General features: G+C 41.9%; 2 protein-coding genes across 2 annotated transcripts in view; both read right to left on the reverse strand.

Moving 5' to 3' along the window:
- The window catches only part of LOC107680187 (gastrula zinc finger protein XlCGF57.1-like), a 964,523-nt gene that overhangs the window by 887,985 nt on the left and 54,057 nt on the right, over positions 1-22,481 (reverse strand). The window lies entirely within an intron of this gene.
- Positions 1-22,481, reverse strand: part of LOC107680181 (E3 ubiquitin-protein ligase rnf213-alpha-like) — a 100,144-nt gene that overhangs the window by 40,824 nt on the left and 36,839 nt on the right. Inside the window, exons 19-45 of the mRNA XM_016475966.1 lie at positions 21,842-22,443; positions 21,593-21,752; positions 21,276-21,493; positions 21,059-21,193; positions 11,522-11,686; positions 10,163-11,435; positions 9,806-9,987; positions 9,557-9,712; positions 5,894-9,469; positions 5,669-5,793; positions 5,492-5,587; positions 5,279-5,400; positions 5,066-5,197; positions 4,923-4,981; positions 4,656-4,809; positions 4,425-4,560; positions 4,125-4,316; positions 3,800-3,927; positions 2,246-2,391; positions 1,927-2,136; positions 1,651-1,838; positions 1,140-1,260; positions 955-1,055; positions 696-878; positions 434-600; positions 239-344; positions 47-161 (exon numbers count right to left, since the gene is read on the reverse strand). Of these exons, the coding sequence (XP_016331452.1) occupies positions 47-161; positions 239-344; positions 434-600; positions 696-878; positions 955-1,055; positions 1,140-1,260; positions 1,651-1,838; positions 1,927-2,136; positions 2,246-2,391; positions 3,800-3,927; positions 4,125-4,316; positions 4,425-4,560; positions 4,656-4,809; positions 4,923-4,981; positions 5,066-5,197; positions 5,279-5,400; positions 5,492-5,587; positions 5,669-5,793; positions 5,894-9,469; positions 9,557-9,712; positions 9,806-9,987; positions 10,163-11,435; positions 11,522-11,686; positions 21,059-21,193; positions 21,276-21,493; positions 21,593-21,752; positions 21,842-22,443 (8,948 nt within the window). The remainder of the gene's footprint in view (positions 1-46; positions 162-238; positions 345-433; positions 601-695; positions 879-954; positions 1,056-1,139; positions 1,261-1,650; positions 1,839-1,926; positions 2,137-2,245; positions 2,392-3,799; positions 3,928-4,124; positions 4,317-4,424; positions 4,561-4,655; positions 4,810-4,922; positions 4,982-5,065; positions 5,198-5,278; positions 5,401-5,491; positions 5,588-5,668; positions 5,794-5,893; positions 9,470-9,556; positions 9,713-9,805; positions 9,988-10,162; positions 11,436-11,521; positions 11,687-21,058; positions 21,194-21,275; positions 21,494-21,592; positions 21,753-21,841; positions 22,444-22,481) is intronic.

The following is a 22,481-nucleotide window of genomic DNA, read 5'->3' on the forward strand; positions in this document are numbered from 1 at the left end:
TATAAGCAGTAATACACGGTGAGTGAACATGAGTTGATATACACACCTCCAAACTATTTATGTACAAGGAATAAAGCTCGGTTTTATCAGTCTCCTGAATGATGTTGCTTTGCTCAACTTCTGTCAGATGCTGCTGAAGATAGTGCTTCACATCATCAAAGCTAAAAGAGGATAAGACAAAAACTATTACGATGTGTAAGAGGAGTGTGCTGCGAGCTGTTAAAAGCCCTGCACTCACCTGTACTTGAGCAGGAGTTTCAGCACCACTGAACGCACCACTGGATTTTTATCCACAGAGTCATCAAAGGGAGAAAAAGCCTTAGTCAAGAACTTGCGGTCTTGCCCTGCGAGGATGAGGAACAACGTTCTGGTCGTTTAATTTATTCTAATCCGTTTCTAGTCCTCCACACATATACCTTACAGACAGACGTACCTCTAATCTGAGGGAGCGAGCGGGCCTCTACCATCAGGAGGGACAACAGATGTTGGATGATGTCCATGCTGGGAGGAGTGCTGTCCTTGAAGCACATGGTGGACACCAGATCAATGAAGAAAGCATTGCATCGCTTTCTGAACAATGCATTTTGATGGATCAGACCCCTGAAGACCAAAATAAGCACATCATCTTTTAGACTGACAGAGGCAAACAGAGAGATAAAGCACAACTATTAAGCTCAGACAATTAGTCGATTTACTGTATTGTCTCAGAGGCCTTGAGCTCAAAGTCATCAGGCACTTCAAGGCGACACAGAGGACAGAGCATCTGACCAAGCACCAGCCACTGTTTGATACAGGTCAGGCAGTAGATGTGGTCACAGGGCAGACTCAAAGGGTCCTGCGGATCTCCCATGCACACTGGACAAAGCTGACTGCCAAACCTGGGGACAAATCACCAATATTCAATAGTAGCCTCTTACTAAACCCTCTGAAAGTATAACTAATAACGAACCTTACCTAAAAATGCTCTGAGATGCTTCCTCTTTGCAAGCTTTGAGTATGGTGACCACTGCCTCAAACGGCTGCTTGGTTTTGAGGTCCGAGTCCTGCTCCAGGACCTTCAGCGAAGAGACGAGTATTGATAAGCAGAAATGAAATTGTTTAAGAAGCTATTTTCAAGTAAGGACTGAAAGCTGACTCACTTGTGCTAGGCGTCGTGTGTGGTCAAGAACCAGTGGCCTGAGGTTCGAATGCACATCCTCGACACCCAGTAGCATGTGCTGCACAAACAAGGCCAGAGAGTATATGCGACGCCAGCCATGTCTAAAGTAAAGAAAATGTATTTAGATGACCTGCTTCTTCATTAACTGAACTGTAAATAATTATATCAGTGCAATACAATATAAAGCACTGGCTCTCTACCAGGGAAAGGGGGCTTTTACATGTATTTATAGGTAGTGATTAATAGGTCAGTCAACCTATTAAAATGAAAATTGTTGTAGCTAATGGGGGAATTTGGAATCAAAAAGGTCGATAACCACTGATTTACAGTATCTAAAGAGGTATAAAGCCAATTCCAACACAAACAGACTGAAGAATGGCTTCTTTTCCAAAACTGTAGGTGCTATCATGTAGGAATGTAACACAACATACAAAGAACATGTACAAATAACGTTTCCCATAGGACAATATATTTTAGAGCTCATAGCTCACTGGATGTGAGTGACAATCCGTTTGCTTTTCTCTCCATAGTGGCGTAGGCTCTCCTCACAGCAGACCAGCTCAATCGGCACCTGTAGCTTTTTAACACGTCTAAGCCAGGCCAGACTTTGAACATCTTTATCTAGAGCCTGGAGCTCCAGGCATTCAATACAGGCCACTGCAGCATACACATCTAACACCTGTGAAACAGAAAGACTGTCAGAGAGAAGTAACCAAAGTAAAACATACACATCCGATCCATGTAATACAAATTATGCAAGCACTTACCAGTTCTGTTCCTTCTCTGGCACATGTGTTATCTAGAAGCCTCTGAGCAATCTGAGGCTCTATACTGATCATCCTGTTGAGGTTCTGTATTCGGTTCTTGAAGCGATGGTAGGCAGCATGAACCCACGGCAGAGAAATAACTTCACTCTCATGGATTTCCTGACTACCCTTAAGCTCATTTACACCACAAGTAAGGGCACCACATAAGAGCTAAAAGGTAAAAACAGATATAAAAACATATCAACACATGAACAGGTATATGTGCTTGGACATGCAGATGATGTATAGAAATGTATCTCTGAAAGATTCTGACTCTCACCTCAAGATTCACCACTGATGTTATCTTCATGGTCATGGAGATGAAATCCTGGAGATACCTGTGGAAAAATTCCATCTGCATCTCTTGGGTTGCTTCAGAGATGTACCTGCCCAAGGGGATCTTCCAAAAAAACTCTTCAAATTGATCTAGAGAGTGTCGTGTTGAAGAAATGCATGGACATTTATTGTTTGTTTTTCCTAGAACTGTTAAAAAACAAAAAAACGGTAGAGGCCTGCACGGGCCTCAAATATAGGCCCTAGCCCAAGAAGTTCAGGCCCTAAACCAACCCTTGACCAAGAACTTATCGTAATTCTTGGCCCGAGTCCGACTGGAGCCCGTGTATTTTTTTCTCTCTCTTCCCCATTATACAGCTGCTGTTGCAGCCATTAAAATAGTTCAGTTTTGTTTTTAATGGCAAAGTGGTTATATTTCTTTTAGTTTTTTTATTAAGTTCATTTAGAAATATGTTTGAAACTTGTTTTTTTTTTTGTTAAATTCAAGTTTTTCTTTTTTAAAGTAACGACTGAGCGACCAGCGACAGACAGTGAGTTGATCATATGTTTGATCAATTTAGCCTTCTCAAATTATCACGACTTGCCTAAAATAAAATCTATAGATAAAAAACACTTCAAGCTTATTTAACCTAAATAAAAGTGCGCTATTAGGCACATATGCAATCGTTTGTGTGGAGAGTGGAAGCTAAAGCGTGCTTTGCAGGACATGAAGGAGCCAGCGCGATCACTTGCATTTTTTCTTATTAACAGTGGAAACAACTTAAAATACGCCGTCATTTGTGCTCATAAAGATTAGAGTAATATATCATTCAGAACTGTAAAGGGTCTACTTTTATTTGTGTGCACTTGCAAGATCAACAAAACGTGCTTTTGTAAAATAAAGAAAACAAACAGGATGCGCTTTCTGCCGTCTCTGTCTTGAGCAGGAGCGCGCTTCACAATGATGAACTGAAACTCAGCGAATACTTGCCTCACAGACATGATAAATATATTAATAGAAAACTTTAAATTACTATTTTAAAACAAAATAATTCACATCTAAAAAACTCTTTCATTATGTAATCTGTAAAGATGCATTTCTCTCTAAAGGCATGTCCAATGAGGAGATGGCGAGTCAGCATCGTCAACTTTTTTCTAATTACTTTTGCTGGGGCTTTGCGGCAAGCTTTAGCCTACTGCATGCGTTTGAACATGAAACTCTTCCAGCTGCATTGACGGCACGCTCGCTGCCACTGCTGCTGGTGGGGAAACACCGTCCGAGCCGGTTTTGACAGTCGCGGTAGCACGGTCTCGTGTTGTTTTCACCAGCGCGACAAATCTTTTTCATCACCATAATTGATGGATGCCTAAAATATAAAAATGAGTAGAAGCCTAAAACAGGCCCAATGCCCAGCCCTAGGGGCATAAATAAGTCGGGCCCGTCTGCTCTAAAAAGCAGCAATAACTGTCACAAGTCACAAGAGAACAAACCACACTGATTTAAGTGTGATTGCTGAAACAACAACAACAAACAGCAAAGATAGCAGTTAAGTAAATATACCTTCTTGCTGAAAAGCATGTACCCAGAGTTCCTCTAGATAATCTTTAATTCTCCAGCTGAAAGGCATGGTGCAACCCACATTGCTGTCAACTGCAATGTAGTTTTGAACCAAGATTGTCTTCTCTGAGCTGTTAAAGACCAAATGTTTCTTTTTTTAGTTACAACAACATTACTTTAAAGCCAATAAATTTATGCAGATTTGCATTGCATTGTGAACTTCTACACATTGTGGAATGATCAAAAATCAAGCTTGTAGCTAGAAGCATGAATGTGTTTTGGGCCCAAAGGCTTACACAATTCATCTTGAAATCAAATAATTACACACTTGTTGTCTAGGCTTGTGTAAGGAACATTCAGTAACTTGACATCTCCAAAAATTTCCAGCCACAATTTCCTCAAGGATTCATCAAAGTTTCTATCCAGCAAGAGGTCTAGATTGCAGTCACGGTCAATAATTGAAACAAGTTGTGCCAAAAATGGAGTTACTACTGCTTGAACTCGTCTCCAAAGAGCATGTCTAAAATACAGAAATGAACAAGTAGAGTTGTTTTAAGTATATGGTATAGTTTCACAAAGATACAATTCAAGACCTTTATGCACATTACAGCTTCTCTCATACACTTACCTAAAAGTCCCACCCTCTTGCAATGCATCAATATTTAGTGCTTCCTTGGAGACCCAACTCTTGCCAGAGATTGTGTTTTGATCGTGAGCCATCAATAGAGAATGAAGCCGTTTCTTTAAAGCTTTGATAAATTCAGCTGGGTAACATAAATATGTAAATTTCAGTGACCACATGTAAGTTGGCAAATCAAGACTATAAAAAAAAACTAACAGAAAGAGTGATAAGTTTCACCTTGTAGACTCTCATTGTCATCCAAGAGCATTAGAAGAATTTCTACTCTCTTGGTGCTACGGGTACCTGCCTCTGTCTGATCTCTTAGCATGCCAACTGCACTCTGAACACAGCTACGAACCAACACGTTGGTGTCTAAAACATTCTCCCAGCCCTATAGAGCATCAGAAACAGAATTATATTCTAAAGCTTATTAAACTCAACAGGGTGACAACAGTATCAAAAATATACTTAAAATATATTGCGTTTGTTGAGGTTGCGACCCACAGTATTGTCTTCGAGTTCCATCTTTTCTTCTTCTGTATGCATGTCTCCAACCTCCATAGCTGCAAACAATAAAAAAATTTTTGAGAACACTGATCACTCCTTTAAAGACAACTCTCAATATTCTGAAAATAAATCAACATCACCTTCAGGCTCATCTGTTTTCTCTGCTTTATCTTCAAACAACTGGCTGATGGTCAGACACTGCAAGGCTTTTATATCAGAGATAATGTCTTTCGATGTCCTCAGGTCATCAATGTGGACTGACCTCCAAGGGCCTTAAAAGATTAATCTTTATTGAGATTTTGTCTAAAGCAAACATAATGTTGGTCAGTGATGCAAATAATCAGTTGTCTTACCACCATGAAATCCAATATAGGAAGTTCCACCATCCGTTCTGGGTAGCTTAGTGATGAAGTACACAAAAATCTTTCCATTGGACTCTTCCCTGAATTTGTTGATTTCATTGAGAGAAGAATATCTGGAAATATATAAAATAATGCTGATTTCATTGGATTTAACAAGTAAAGAAGTGAACAAGTAAATTGGGCCACTAAACACATTTAACTTACTTAGCAGATGCAATGAAATTTAAACTTTGGGTGCTTTCGTCAAAATTGGTTTGGATGATAAGTATCTTATCTCCAGTGGTGTTTTCCAAATAATTCCTGTACACAGAAAATGTAATTAAATTAATAATAAATATGCTTTTGTTGTTGTAATATGATGTGATGTTTTGAGCACAATACCTGATTGTCTTGAGGAATGAGTTTTCCATGTCAAACTGCTGTAATGAGAGGAGCTCAATGTTTTGAACTATGTCCTGTAGCTGTTCAGTTTCTGTTGCGGTCAGAAGCCTTGAGAATGTAGTTACCTACAGGATAAAAAAAAGATAGCAAGAAACAACTTTGTGCACAATTTGCAAAGACATCAATGTTAAATACTCAAATTAAAAAAAAATACAATATGTTTACCTCTGTGAAAAAGGCATGGCTAGGCCCTGCTTGCTGTATTTGAGAAAGGATGAAGTCAGCAAGTGAGCTATGCTTCTGGTCTTCAAAGTACACCCTTGACAAGTGCTCAGTTTCTACTTTGGAGAAGGGAGTGCAGTCTAGCCTAACCACTGCATCTGGTGTAGCACAGTTCAAAAGGATCAATTTAGCCTCATCTAAAATCTTCTTCGAATCATCTGAAATTTGCCCTTTGAGCTGCTCTGTAACTTGCAGGACAACAGAGGCACAGGTGTCTGAGTGGTAGCCAATGAAAGCATCAGCAGGACGGTAGCAGCATGCTTGGGGAGCAATTGAGTGATTGCTTTTAGCTGCAATGAAGCATGCAACCCACTGCTTCAGCTTCTCAGCAAGGTCCTTTTGCTCACTTTTTAGTATGGTATTGATGTCAAGATAATGTTTCTCCAACCTGTTGATCAATGGAATGGGAAACTGCTTGTATACAACATCCTTCTCCTCAATCACAATGAGCCTGAAATCTCTGTGCACTCTGCATTTGACTCTGTGAGTTCCAAGCCCCAAATCCACATATTTCTGACCTCCAAGCCAAACATAATATTGGTTAAGAGCATCATACAAACTTTCGTACAAGTTCTGCAGGTTCAGAAGCACAATGGTTTGACCAGTTTCCATACAGATCTTCACACGGTTAATGTTGCGGCATATCTGAGTATACTCCTGGTCTTTTGGAAAGCTTGAACCAAAGATAATCTCTGGTTGGCACAGGTCTGAAAAAAACATATGCTGAAGAATTTGAAGGGCTGCATAGTTTTTGGTCAGAACCAGCAGGTATCTGCATTCCTCATCTTGACCAATGGCTGTGATGTTCTCTCTTACAAGCTCAATGGTACTGACATTCTCAAGTTTGGGTTTGATATTTAGTCTGCTGGTGAAAACTGCAACAGCATCCACATTATCCTTGCCACTGAAGTTCCTCAGCACAGCTTTCACAATCTGTTCTGCACTAGGCTTCTTCCTCTGTTCTGAAGCTTGGGCAACAGCAAATATCATCTTTATCAAGCTGTAATAGTCTCGCAAACCAAAGAAACCTCTGCCTTGTTCGTTACAGATGTTCAGGTAAGCGCAGGCGAATGGCTGAAAGTACTCTCTTACCCTCTCAAGGATCATGGGATTCGAGGAACATATTCCTTCAGCAGTCTTAATCAATTCCCTTTCATCAGGATCACTACGTGAAACAAATATCCCTCTATTCATCTTGGCTGGATCCAAAGCCCAGTTAGAAATACCGATGAATCCAACCTTCTTGTGCGGTTCTGGCTGGTCATCTATGCATCCCTCTTCCAACAAAGGATGTAAAGTTTTCAGGGGCATTTTCTGGGAATCTTCAGCCAAGCCTATCTCATCTAGCACTACTACCGAGACATACTCTGATAGATTCTTGTCTTTCTGAAAACGGGCAGACTGCTTGAATGTATTGATGATCCCATCTGGTGTAGAGTGAGGACTGCACTGGAAGGATACAAGATGAATTTGCTTTAGCTTTTTAAACAAATCCGAATGAGCTGCTTGGCCTTGCATGCCATCTGCAACTAGAGTTTTTGACAAAGACTTAGAGCTTCCAGGTTTTCCAACCAAAAAGAGAGGTATTCTCAGTTCAATGCAAATAACCATCATGAAGACATTTTCCTTCAAGGCATTGTTTCGGGCAATAGTTTCACCCAATGGAACTCCACTCAGGAAAAGATCCTGAATAACTGAGATCTCCTGCATCACTTTCATTGGGCTGTAGGTCTCTGGAAGGTGTCTGCAAATGTTTTCTCTGTATTTCTGTTTATCCTCCAAGCAGGCATGGTAACAGACACCAACAGCCATAATTAATGACCATAGAATTGGGTTTGTTATTTTAGTATCCCTCTGATGTTGATCATTTATTTTTCCACTCTCAAACTCGCCAAGCTCTTTGAGTAACATTTTGTGGTTTATGTAGAACCAGACAAAAACTTGCATGCAACGCTCTACGTCCCTCAGACTCACAAAACTACATTCATCCTGTCTTGTTCGCATATACATCTGTGAGGCTGACAGAACATCTGTAATGGTTGTGATGCAGTTTGAATCAATGGAATGGGTTTGAAATACCCTTTCAACTATTTGCTTGATGTACATTTTCTCAGTATGGTCATTGAGTTGTCCAAAGTCCCACACTAGTGGAATCATGCTAGGTGGTAAAGCATGCACTCTGTACACAAGCTGGCGAAGTGGAATGGATCCAAGTTTTTCATCTGTTTCCTCAGCACGAACTCTGTATCCCAAACCAGCTGACTCCAATCTCTTGATCATTATGTCTGTGTGTTTTCTGTATGGGTTGCAAGCGGCAATGATTTGCAAGCCAGTGTCATCTGTCAAATTCTGTCCCATAGCAGTGTTGTCACAGAGGACTTCCTTAATGCTGCTAATGGCCTCCGTTGTGTTTGCTTCATCAAAAAACAAAACTTCTAAGTTCTGCTTGTTTCTTAACGCCATGTCCTCTGCTTCTCTCACTTTGGTGTAAATCATGTCTGAACTTGTCCCCCCATGAACCTTGACTAATTTTATATTGTCAGGGGCAATTCCACCTCTGTGCACCTCACAAAGGAATTTGATTAGTCTGGTCTTCCCACATCCTGTCTCACCCATGATTATAACGGGAATCCCGCAGCGAAAGCGCATGTGAATTGCCAGAATTTTCAACATGTTGTCTGTGGTAAGCTCATATGTTTCATCTGGGTCAGTGGGAGACTGTATTCCCAACACTCTGGAAAGTCTCTCAATTTTCTCATGTCGTGGAAGCTGGTCAAAATCAATATTAAAAGGAACTCTCTGTAGTTTGAGGCCCTCATAGAGCTCTCTGTTCATGATGTTCTGCTTGATCACTCTTTTTGTTAATGGATCAATAGCATCAATCCTTTTCTGTGCATTTGGCTGAAGATGAAAGCCAATGAATGTCATGGACTCATGGTCATCATTGAAGAAAATATATGGATGTGGTTCTGACTCCCATCGTTTTCTTATCCTAAAGGGAGCCAGATCCTCTTCATTGGCTGAAGAAAGGTCATTTTGTGGTCTTCCTGGACTCTGGTCAGAGATGCTAAGTGAAGGAGTGGCAAAATCCTTTGCCATGAGAATCATGAAATCAACAACAAATTTTTTAAATCCCAACAAAATGTCACCTATAACAGAAACATCGCAGAAAACTGAGTTCTCACAATCCCTAAGTTGTAAGTTTAGGAACCAAGCAAAATTCCGCAACTCTGCCCAAGAGGGGTCTACGATGCCGCAGTACACAAACAACATCTGAAGGCATTCAACATGAGTGCCCTCAACTCCTTGGTACCTGAAGGTATCCAAATTAATACCATTGTAGAAACGTTGCAGGTACTGATAGGGCCGCTGGTAGGCCTCACTTTGGAACTCTTGGTCATCCATGAGGGGATCATCACCCTCTACTAATGATGGATCTTCCTGGATTCTCATTTCTAGCTCAAGGACCTCTTTAGGTGGACGGCAGTAAACACTTGGAAACACATCCATGAAAGCACCCTATCATAAAAAGGCAAATAGATTCATCAAGGAATTTGCATGCAAAAAATCCTAAATGATTTAATTAAGTAATTTATATTTACTTACAGTTTTTCTGTCACGTTGTGATGTGCTGCAATCTGGTCTTAGTATCTCAATTACATACAGGTGCTCATTATTCCTTTTCCACATATTTCCTTCTGAGTCTATGAGGTAACCAAGAATCAATAGCCTAAACAGAAATTCATGAAGTCCTGTCTTCACCTGTAAGTACAGAAACAATAATGAAAAACAGCAACAAAATGTCATTCCATTTGTTCATCACATTGATCAAAAACAGTAAATACAGGTAGCTACCATGGTGGTGATGTCAAAATGATAAACTGAAAGTTTCCGTTTCTTGAAGTTGTTGAGCAAGGACTTAAGGATGATATTTTCATCAACTCTTGGCTCAGTTAACCTGATGCACTTCAGCTGCGTAGGCTTATCGGTGATCTTTTTTAATTTCTCATGCATTCGTTTAATGTAAAGTGATTTCCCTAGAACACACAACAGAGATTTAGCTTATTTGACAAATTGCAGTGCAAAAATATTTAGATTCATACACAGAAATATTTGGTCTATTTGGACCCAATATTTGGTTTATTTGGTCAACTAATAAGAATTCTGAATCTGAAAACTAACTTAAAACCATTATATTGAATTTATACTCACCGACTCCTGACCTTTCAGAGAATACAACTCCCACAAACTGTCTGTCTTTGAACACAGCAGCAGCACTGGATATGTCAGCTGGTACTGTAAAATGCCTAACAAGGTATTGCTGAATACTGATCATTGGTTCTTGGGGAACCAAGTGCAATCTAAACTGACTAAAAGCAGAGGGAAGGTATGCATGTTCCTTATTAGAGCTGCAGACTAACACCAGTCTGTAATCATTTCTGCTTTGTGCATTTTGCTGGTGAAAAAACTGCTCCACTTTGTAGCTCACTTCATAGGTAAGTTGGTCCACATAGAGCATTGTGTATATTTTCTTTCCCCGATAGCCATCAGAGAGACAACGCCTAAGGAAAAGCTCCACTTCTTCATATGGAGTGGAACCACTGCAGAGAAGTACTTCATCATAGGTTGGTAGAGGTTCTTTTCTGCTTCTCATGTAAATTGAAATACATGTTATTAGAATTTCTTCAGAAGGGCAGATTATCAGATTTGGTTTTCCAGTAGCCATTCCATTTGGCAGTTCTCTCTGAATATTACTTGTTTTCTCATCCTGTTTGGAATCACTCTCATATTGACTGGGGCTGTTGGCTAAAATTTCAAGAAGATATCCAAGGCTTCTGACGTCAAGGCAGTCTGGCAGGAAGTTGTTCATGTCTCGCATGTAAGCATTCCAAATAACATCTAGCTTTTCTGACCCATTAGCATGCCTCAGCTGACGTGCCAAGTTGTCAAACAATGCACATGGCTCATCAGTATTCAAATCATGTTTAATCATGCTGGGAACTTCTGCAAACGTTTGAAATTCTAAGTCATCATTTTGCCTAAGGTCCTTCTTAATTACTTCATACTGAAGCCTGTGCCAAGCTTGTGTCACATCTGAAAAGGAGCAATTAGGTTTGATAAAGGAGAGCATCATAAGAACTTGATCTTTCAATTCAGTGTCGTTTTTCTGGGTGAGCTGACTGCACAGGCAGACCACCTGTTCTGAAGTGAAATAGTTTAAATAATAATGCTGAGATCTCTGCTTATCCATAAAAGCCTTCCAGAAGCATAAACAGCTCTCCATTTTCCGACAGACTTCTGGCAACTGTTCTGTGACATCACCTTCAATCATGACACTAACAACACTTCCTAAATCGAGGTCCATAATGATGCATTCTTCTTTACTATTACAGTTGACCTTTGCCTTCCAGTGTCTGAACAATGGATTTCCAGCAAAAAACAAATCAATAAATGCACAGGCCAACCTCTGTACACTGGCAAAGACCTGGAAACAGGAAAGAAGTTCAGGTACAATTACAACAACCATGGTGAAAGAGAGCGGAATAAAACAGATAAAAGTTGTAAAGTCACCTCTGCAAATCGATTGACTTCACGCTGGCCCTGATCTCCTTTGCCCGACATTAGCATTAATTTATTCTGAAGTTCCCTGAGGTCTTCAAAAGAATAAATCCGTGTCTCACAGCCCTCATCGTGCTCTTCCATAATATGTAACTTCAGAATATCTTCCAAGCATAACTGAAAAAAAAGCAATATTCAAGGGTTGATATTTCCAAAGTATTATCTGCATCAAATATAGTATTTTAACAGAATTGACAGAACTAAAAATATGCATTGTACTAATGTATTATTGTTTTATGTATAAGCATTATTTATATAATTGAATCATATGCTATATTATCATAACATAAAGGTGGTTTACTTTGCATCAGAGAATTAAAAGTGGTAGCCAGTTCAATACATGGATTTACAAAATATTTGTATGCTTAAATATGTTACAATTAAACATTTTTTAAATTTACATTTAATCATTTGCTAATAAAATAGCATGTATTTCAACATGTTATGCAGTCCTTCGTTATTCAATATCTGATATTTTTATGTAGCTGAAATATGCTATTAGAGGTTTACTATTAAAACTAAAATGATTAAAACTAAAATAAGTATTAACAATAAATCTGTACTGATACTTTGTTACACTGGGTGATCTTCCTCTTGTTTATTAATTATAACATAATACAAGTCAATAAACGCATAGTTCATTCCAAGCGCACTGTCTCTTTTTTTTTCTAGGGCATGAGCAATGACCCATTCGCAAATGAATCACTCTTTTGAGTTGATTTAGTTCAAAGACTTGATCAAACAAGTTGACAAATTAGTCTGACTGAGAAGAGTGTAATATTCAAGTGATAACAGAGCTTCAACCGGAATGTAGTTTTAAGAGTTTTTTTAGGCGATAATGTAATGTCTCCTCTTGGCTTATATTGAAATCCTCCGACATTTTTTTGTACAAATCCTCGTTTTGCACTTCTAATTCATGACCGGTGTTTTGTTTTGCTCTGTCCTCTGCGTTTCCGTGTTCGTCACTTCTCACCGGTGCATTCACGACGCATACGTCCTATGTCATCTGCCCGGAACGGCTTTCGCGCACAACAGTTAGCCAAAGTTAGAGAAAAGTGTTTATAATGTTTTAAATATAGACATTTTTCATACAAAAATGCATTTATTCGCTACAGGACACCTTTATTTACCCCCCGGAGCCGTGTGAGGCACTTTTTATTATGGATGGATGCGCTTTATTGGACTTCTTTTGGACTGTTGAACAAAAAACCCACTGCCATTATAAAGCTTGGAAGAGCCAGGACATTTGTTTATATAACTCCAACTGTATTCAGGGTTCTTACACCTTTTCCAAAGTAAAATTCAAGCACTTTCAAGGTGCATTTTCAAGCTTTTCCAGTACTTTACAACTGTGGAAAAATACATGTTTCCATACATACTTCACGTTCTTCACTTTAAATCAGATGTTATTGTTCTATTAAAAACCACCTGTCTGGATTGCATTGCCTAATATAAATAGCCAACATACAGTATATAAATTACAAAATGTAAAAAAAGAAAGAATTTACAGGGTATCTGCAGGATTTAAAAAAATACAATTTAAGGCTTTTTAAGACCTGCACAAATAAATTGAATATTGTATGAGTGGGGTACGGCAATGTCTATGATGGTAATACATTAATGACTGGTACCATAAAATGACAGTAAAAAACATGATTTGCAGTTCAAAAACTGGTTTTTCACAAATACAAAAAGTTTTATATAGTAATAAACCTCACATTTTAGTCTTTAAACTATTTTTTAAGAAAAGGGATTAGTCAAAACTATAAATGATTATCTTAATTTAAAACACACACACATCTTGCTTTGTTAATCGTTTGGATTATTGAAGGCACCTTTTATTTGTTCTGAACAAAAATAGCAAATTGCCAGCAGGTTGCCAGCAGGTGGCGCATTTGGAACGGAACAACAACTGTTTGCCTGGTAACGACTGTACAAAAAGCAGAGCTGTGCTCGTTAACGCTACATTATCAGACATTACACATAGGCAAGATGAAATGAAAATGCCATCAAAACTTCTGAGGGCAGGCTGTTCCTTTCAGAGATAATTTCATATCAAAACACCTGCGCCACGTTTTGACTTTGTTTGTTTATTCAATGAAATCATACCCTTATGAAGTTAATCATTACATTAAGCCATATCTGTCATGACTTCGGTCTGATCGGTAGGTTGTTGGTATTGTCTTGTCTGGTCTGTGTTTGTGGTTGTTGTCGGGAGCACGTGGGTTTTGTTTTGAGAGTTTGCCATGTGCTCGTTGCCACAGCGGTTCCCCTCCCCATCATTATCTTATTACTACGTTAGCTGCCGTCACACCTGTGACTAGTTAGTCCCTAATTTCTCCCTCTATTTTAATTCCCCTCATGTGTAGTCATGTGTCAGACCGTTGTTGTGTGTACATGCTACACTTCGCTCGTGACCTACTTTTGGTTTAGTCGTGCTGTGTCCTGTTGTGTTTTTCCTAGGCTCCAAGTACAGTTTAATCCCTGCTGTTTTGACTTCCTTTCTTGCTCCCCCTTTTTTGCCTCTCATTTCTCCAGATCTCTGTTCCTCAGTTCCTGCCCTGGTGTTACCTGAGCCGTGTATTAGGCTTCTGTACCCCGGCCCTTCTCTGCGTGCTCAACAGGGAACTCCCCACGCTGACGTTGCGTCAGCACTGATGCTGGGACTCTGTGCGCTGTTCTCTCCCCACTCTGACATTGTGTCAGCACTGACGGCGGGATTCTGTGCGCTGATCTCTCCACGCCTTTCCCTCTCTGCCTTGTGGAGTGTCTGGATGCTCGTTTGGACTGCCCCCCTCTTCCTGTCTACATCCTCCACCCTGGATTACGGCTCCTGGCCTTCTGCCCTAGCCGTGTTTCAGACTTTAATAAACTTTTGAGTTGAACCTGCAATTGAATCTGTGTTTTTCCCTGACAGAACGGTCTGACCAGAAATGGATTCAGCAGGTGCAGACCAAGTCAGAGTCGCGGTAAGTCAGCAAGGCATTCTTCTGGGACAGCATTCCAGTCAGTTAACTGCCGCTTCAAGGGAGGTTGAGTGCCTGACAGCCCAAGTAGCAGATCTCAATGTCCAAATACAGGAACTCCAGCGGGAGGCTTTGGCCAGCAGATCACTTGCTACATTTGGTCATTTTCCGCTGCTGTGTGGGATGCTCGTGCCCCATTCTGTGCCACGTTTGAGGATTTCCGAGCCGAAATGATTAAGCTGTTTGACCGGTCTGCTCAGGGTGACGAGGCAGCCTCTCAGCTGGTGCGGTTGAATCAGGGTGGTCGCCCAATCACTGACTATTCCATCCAGTTTAGAACACTGGCGGCCGCCTGCGACTGGAATGAAGCTGCCTTGCATGCGAGGTTTCGGGAGGGGCTAGACCATGAGATTCAAGATGAAATTGTCACACACGATCCGTGTGGAGGGGCGTCTTCAGCGTCACTGTCAGCAAGGGAATGCACGACCCTCCTGGACATTGGACGAGGGGGCTCCCAGTTCAGTACTTACCTCCTCACCTCCTGTAGGTGACTCTGAGCCCATGCAGGTGGGGCGTCTTTGTCTCACAGCCAAGGAGAAGCAGGCTCGACTGGTTCGAGGTCTCTACCTGTATTGCGGGAAGCCCAGACACAAAGTCAGCCGGTGCCCTTTAAAAGCCAGGGCCCATCAGCAAGCCGGGGGATCCTGATGGGTGCCTCTCCGTGTCTCAACTCCCCAAGTTTCGTACCCTGCTCCCGTTTCTGTTCAGTACAAGGACACCATCCACTCCTGTTCTGCTCTTGTTGATTCAGGAGCTGAAGGCAATTTCTTGGACATTTTTATTGCGGCATAGTGGGGCATTCCTGCCATTCCTCTCCCTTCTCCTATCTCTGTCCATTCCCTCAATGGCCTTCTCCTCTCCTCCATCACTCACTCCACTCCTTCAGTAAGTCTAGTGGTCTCTGGCAATCACTGTGAGGTAACTGAGCTGTACCTCCTTGATTCCCTGGGTGCTCCTGTTGTCCTGGGGCACCCGTGGTTGGTGCAGCACAACCCTCACGTGGATTGGTCAGGGAACTCCGTGTTATCTTGGAGTCAGTCCTGTCTTGCTTCATGTTTGGGTGCTGCCTTGTCTCCTGGCTCTTTGTTTTCTGTGTTTCAGGTAGAGAAAGCTGATCTCTCCGGAGTCCCGGCGGAGTACCACGATCTTTGCCAGGTCTTCAGTAAGTCCCGGGCCATGTCCTTACCTCCTCACCGGCCATATGACTGTGCCATCGACCTCCACCCAGGTACTTCTCCACCTAAAGGGCGTCTGTATTCCTTGTCTGGTCCTGAAAGAGAGGCCATTAACAAGTATATTAAGGAATCCTTAAATGCCGGCCTCATCAGTCCCTCTTCCTCACCTGCTGGAGCTGGGTTCTTCTTCGTGAAGAAGGATGGCTCCCTTCGACCTTGCATTGATTATCGGGGTCTTAATGACATCACCATAAGAAACAGGTATCCTCTGCCTCTGATGTCATCTGCTTTTGAATTGTTACAGGAAGCCAAGGTCTTCACTAAATTAGACCGCCGTAATGCCTACCATTTGGTCCATATTCGTGAGGGGGATGAGTGGAAGACAACCTTCAATACCCCTACGGGACACTTTGAATACCGGGTCTTACCCTTTGGGCTTACTAATGCCCCAGCTGTCTTCCAGGCCCTGATCAATTATGTGTACATGGTAAACAGATTTGTCTTTGTGTACCTCAATGATATCCTCATCTTCTCTTCCTCCTTGCAGGTAAACACTCAACATGTTCGTCAGGTGCTACAACGGCTGCTGGAGAACCAGCTTTATGTCAAGGCGGAGAAGTGTGTTTTCCACGCCAAATCAGTTTAGTTCTTGCGGCATATCATTTCAGTGGAGGGGATCAAAGCTGATCCTGCTCAGGTAAGAGCCATAGCCGAGTGGCCAACCCCTGACTCTCAGAAGGCATTGCAGTGGTTCTTGGGGTTTGCCAACTTCTACAGGCGATTTATCCGGAACTTTAGCCTGGTTGCTGCACCCTTAACGGCACTCACCTAACCCAAGGTATCATTCAGATGGAATTCTCAGGCTCAGGAGGCCTTTGATGTTCTTAAGTCTCATTTCATCTCTGCTAATGTTCTTTGTTTTCCAGATCCTGAATGGCAATTCATTGCTGAGGTTGATGCCTCAGAGGTTGGGGTAGGTGCGATTCTGTCCCAACGGTCCCCCAGGGATGGGAAGGTGCACCCCTGTGCCTTTTTCTCTCACCGCCTGAACCCTGCTGAACGAAATGATGACATAGGTAACAGGGAGCTGCTGGCAGTCAGGCTGGCTCTGGGGGAGTGGCGCCATTGGTTGGAGGGAGCAGCGTGGCCCTTCTTGGTCTGGACGGATCACAAGAACTTGGAGTACATCCATTCGGCCAAGAGGTTGAATTCCCGGCCGGCCAGCTGGGCACTCTTCTTTGGGGGGTTTAACTTCTCCCTCTTGTATCGGCCGCGTTCCAAGAACACTAAGCCGGATGCCCTTTCTCGTCTGTTCGAGGGTCCTGGGAGGGATGGGGCTCCCGACACCATTCTCCCCAAGGGGGTGGTGGGATCCCTCTCTTGGGATGTCGAGCAGTGGGTAAGGGAGGCCATGCGGGGGGGAGAGGTCCCGAGGGGATGTCCGGAGGGTCGGTTGTTTGTCCAGGCTGCGCTGCGTCCTGAGGTTCTCCGGTGGGGTCACAAATCCAGGGTAACCTGTCATCCAGGGTTTCGGAGATCGCTGGCCGCCATCCGTCAGCGATTTTGGTGGCCATCCATGGCCCAGGACGTCAGGCAGTTTGTGTTGGCTTGCTCGGTGAGTGCTCAGAATAAGACTTCTAACCAGTCTCCTGTTGGTCTGTTGCAGCCTTTGCCCATTCCCTCTCGTCCTTGGTCACACCTGGCCCTTGATTTTGTCTCTGGCCTTCCCCCATCGAGAGGCAACACCGTGATCCTGACGTGGTGGATCGCTTCTCCAAAGCAGCCCATTTTATTCCCTTGCCCAAACTCCCCTCTGCCAAGGAGACGTGGTGGACCACGTCTTCCGGATTCACGGTCTTCCGGTGGATGTGGTCTCTGACAGAGAACCACAATTTGTTTCCCGGTTTTGGAAAGAGTTCTGTAGACAGATCGGGGCCTCAACGAGTCTGTCTTCTGGTTTTCACCCTCAGACCAATGGGCAATCCGAGACAGCCAACCAGGATCTCGAGAGAGCTCTCCGCTGCCTGGCATCACATAGTCCGAACTCCTGGAGTCAGCAGCTACCGTGGGTCGAATATTCCCACAATTCCCTTCCTGTAGCGTCCACAGGTATGTCTCCCTTTCAATGTTCCATGGGTTATCAACCACCTCTTTTCCCTGCTCAGGAACCCGAAGCTGCGGTCCCGTCTGCCTTGGTCTTCGTCCGTCGGTGCCGTCGCACCTGGAGGAGGGCTAAGGAGGTCTTGGCCCGGACTTCCAGACGGACCAAAGCAGCGGCTGATCGTCACAGGACTCCTGCTCCTCAGTACGTGTGTGGTCAGAAGGTATGGCTTTCCACCAAGGACCTGCCTCTCCGGGTGCCTTCTCGTAAGCTGGCACCCAGGTTCATTGGGCCATATCGCATCACAAAGGTTCTGAATCCGGTGGCAGTGCGGCTCAAGCTTCCTCACATGCTTCGTCGGGTTCACCCTGTTTTTCATGTGTCCAGGGTTAAGCCTGTGTTTCAGTCCCCTCTTAATCCTGTTGGTTCTTCCGTCTGCGACGAGGTGAGTCCCTCCTGGGTGCGCCAGGTGGCGTTCCTGGGAGGGGAGGTACTGTCATGACTTCGGTCTGATCGGCAGGTTGTTGGTCTTGTCTTGTCTTGTTTTGACAGTTCGCCATGTGCTCGTTGCCTCAGCGGTTCCCCTTCCCATCATTATCTTATTACTACGTTAGCTGCTGTCACACCTGTGACTAGTTTGTCCCTAATTTCCCCTCATGTGTAGTCTTGTGTCAGACCGTTGTTGTGTGTACACGCTACACTTCGCTCGTGACCTACTTTTGGTTTAGTCGTGCTGTGTCCTGTTGTGTTTTTCCTAGTCTCCAAGTGCAGTTTAGTCCCTGCTGTTTTGACTTATTTTCTTGCTCCCCCTTTTTTGCCTCTCATTTCTCCAGATCTCTGTTCCTCAGTTCCTGCCCTGGCGTTACCTGAGCCGTGTATTAGGCTTCTGTACCCCGGCCCTTCTCTGCATGCTCAACAGGGAACTCCCCACTCTGACGTAGCGTCAGAACTGATGCTGGGACTCTGTGCACTGTTCTCTCCCCACTCTGACGTTGCGTCAGCACTGACGCTGGGACTCTGTGTGCTGTTCTCTCCCCACTCTGATGTTGCATCAGCACTGACGCTGGGACTCTGTGCGCTGATCTCTCCACGCCTTTCCCTCTCTGCCTTGTGGAGTGTCTGGATGCTCGGTTGGACTGCCCCCCTCTTCCTGTCTACATCCTCCACCCTGGATTACGGCACCTGGCCTTCTGCCCTAGCCGTGTTTTGTGTTTGAGACTTTAATAAACTTTTGAGTTGAACCTGCAATTGAATCCGTGTTTTCCCCTGACAATATCATGATTCTTGTCTTTCCGTCCTGAAATTTTAGACCTCTTGAAATTATAATAGAAGTCTTTTCTTGTACCGTTTAAGGCATTTAAGTTTTTTATGTCCTTAAATTTTATACAAGTTGATGTGACAATGACGATTAATGTCGATTACGTTTTTGTGTGGGAGGAAACGACATGTCATATTCATGACTTTCTTCACATGGGTTATTTTAGTAGTAGGCTATGAAAAACAAAATGGTTATTCAATTTGCGATTAAAACATACAGAAAACGAGCAACAAACGTTTCAATCTAGCACAAGCTCACTGTCTAAACCGCAAAATGAATTTCTTGTTTACATCGTATCTGCACGATGTAATGCATCATGTTGTTTATGATGACAGTATTTGAGAGAGTGCAGAATGCATTCAGTGAGCGCATGAACTGAACACAACTGTACCGTTTCACTGATTTTTCCTGGTGTGGTGAGTCTAATCTAAATGCCTCTGCATGGCCATTGCACACATGCACTCAACACAAACGTTGGTGATTTGTTATAACGCTGAGGGGAAAACGCACACAAATAAATCGTTGATGCATTGTGAGCATTTCTAAACGTATGCCGCAATAAATACCTTTAATTTATTTTCACATTTTACTTTAATTATGACAGTCTTAAAAGATTTAGTTTAACTGACCAGAAGCATTTTTGTTTACCTTTTATATGGCTCGAAAGCACAGACTCTTCCATGAAAATAACAGACTTTACAGGCTACTCAAGTATTTAGTTCTCGTTTTAACCATCATTTTTATTGTCGTTTTCAAGCACTTTAACCAAAATCCAAGCACTTTTCAAACCTTGAAAACACTACATTAAAATTCAAGCATTTTCAAGGAATTCAAGCACCCATACAAACCCTATGTATTCTTCTGAAATAAGAAAATCATAAATACCTAGGATGCCTTGAGGGCGAGTAAATCATGGGCTTATTTTCATTTTTGGGTGAACTACACCTTTTAGCTTAATAAATAAGCTAGTCTGACATTGACGAAAATTAGCATCATGCAAGGACGGAAATGCCACCAAAAATTTATAGAAATGCCCCCCAAATTAAATTTAAGATATGAATTTACTCTATATGAGTCTTTTAAATTATCTTATATGATATAGGTAAACAATATTACATAAGCAAAAGTGCTATTTTCTTGACTATTAGCATGACTGCAAATTTAATATTCATGTAAAGTTCAATAAATAATTAATTTAATATTTTTAAACGCAGCATTGTTAATTTTGACTGTTTCACCAACTAAAATAATTTCAAACAAAGCAGAACACTAGAGTTTGAACAAATCAGTGAATAAATTATTCTGTCACGCACTTATTAAGGCTTGCCACCACTTACAGGTTTTTCATTTTTTACAATATTTCATATTTCTATATTTAAAAAAAAAATTACATTTAAAACACTAATCTCATAACATTGTTTATAAAACTGTAATTGCAGTGTAAATACCTATCAGTAAATAAATATTTTAGTAGTAATAGTAAATAAATATAACTTTTGCACAGTTGCAATTGCCCTTAAAAATGGGGGGGAATGCATTCAAGGGGGTGGGGGGTTCATTTCATTCATGCGCAACACTGATTTTGCTCATTTACCAATTCCAGTATAATGCCAACAAAGGACAGGCTAAAAAGCCTAAAAGAAAGGGAGCTATAGCAATATATATATATGTATTTCTTATATATATATGTGTGTGTGCATTTATTTATAACTTTTAAGTATACACAATACACACATATATGTATAAACTAACTTTTATTCTGGATGCTATTAATTACGATAAATCGATTTGACAGCACAAAAAAAATGTCATGAGTATTTCAAAATTTCGTTGTGCGTCATCAGTGTAAGTAATGTAGTAATTACAAACCTTTTGATTTTGTGCACTAATAACGTAGACGCCGTTCATGTTGATAGCTGATGCCAGAGACAGAGATGAGGTCTCCACTGACCCATGACTATCCTTGACTGTCTTCAACCATTCTAAGTGTCTTGCAGAGTCACTCTGAAATCAGAGAAAATGTTGATGAACAATAATGTGAGAAATCCTGCTTTCTTTTTCTGGTTGTTAAGGCAGATTCTCTCACCAGTTTCTTTGGGAGGTTGTGGTCATTGTCAAGCGCCTTCCATAGATTCTTCAGCGTCTCTTTAAAAAGCTTGAAGTCAGCATCTGGCTTCAAATCATAGAGCATTGAGGAGTAGCCAAGAACTGCATCATGAAAACAGGCCACACGATCCACTTCCATATCATTTTCTCCGGCAGAGATGGAAGCCAAATCCACAAATACTTTCAACTCATTGATGTCTGAAGTGATAAAAAGGAATAACATTTGCTTACAAAAGAGCATAAAAATGATAAAATCACATTCAATATGAATACCAGTTCAAACACACATTTACTTACCTTGAAGCACCTCTTTTACCCACGTGACAAAATTCTTTCTGCGGCTGAGCTCCTGAAGGCACAGTCTGCGGGATTCTGTGATTTCCACAAGCACAATTTTTGCCTGCACCAAATCATCATCAATGCTGTCAAGACGCTCCTTTTTAAAATCCACGTGTCTCTGAAAGAAAGACAGCCTTGTGGGTTAAGCATGTTCCTTATTTATCTATGATAAAAATGTACTTATGATGGAAAAATATGATGACTTACAGTATTAAGCAACTTCTCCAAGACTTGAAAGTCTCCTTGTAGGCAAAGCGTCTCTTTGACCATCATGACCACCTCAGCTGACTGTATTGCCAGATAAAGCTCATGGTACTGCTCAATCTGATGGACTCTTGTCTGGACCCAACGTCGGTCATCACTGTGATCCAGTCTGCATAAGATTGCAACTTCTGCTGCCAGTTCTTCATATTTTCCCTTGTAGGCTCTGAATGTCACATCAATATTTTCAAAAGTGATGCTGCCATCTTTAAGCCCTGTGTATATGTTTTTGTAGGCATTGTAGCATGGTGTAAATATGTCACTGTGAAGCTTTTTGAGTGTGATAACCGAATTGCCTTCTGAAGAAACTGCTCCATAATCTTGAGCAAACTTTGTTGCCTCATTCATCCAACACATTCTGAAGATGTAGCCGTCTTTGAAGGTATTTAGGACCTCTGCCATAGATCGAACATCATCTTCAAGCTCAAAGTAGTTGACTACTCTTACTGCAGAGGGAATCTGATTTAATAAATGGACATCCACAAACTTGTCCAGGTCCGTCTCATCAATGTCATTACGGCGTTTGTCTTCCAACCCTTCAAAATCAACTGTACAATAGAAATGTAGTATTAAAATCTCTTTATAA

Source organism: Sinocyclocheilus anshuiensis, unplaced genomic scaffold, assembly GCF_001515605.1.
Source record: "Sinocyclocheilus anshuiensis isolate Anshui unplaced genomic scaffold, SAMN03320099.WGS_v1.1 scaffold492, whole genome shotgun sequence".
NCBI lineage: Eukaryota > Metazoa > Chordata > Actinopteri > Cypriniformes > Cyprinidae > Sinocyclocheilus > Sinocyclocheilus anshuiensis.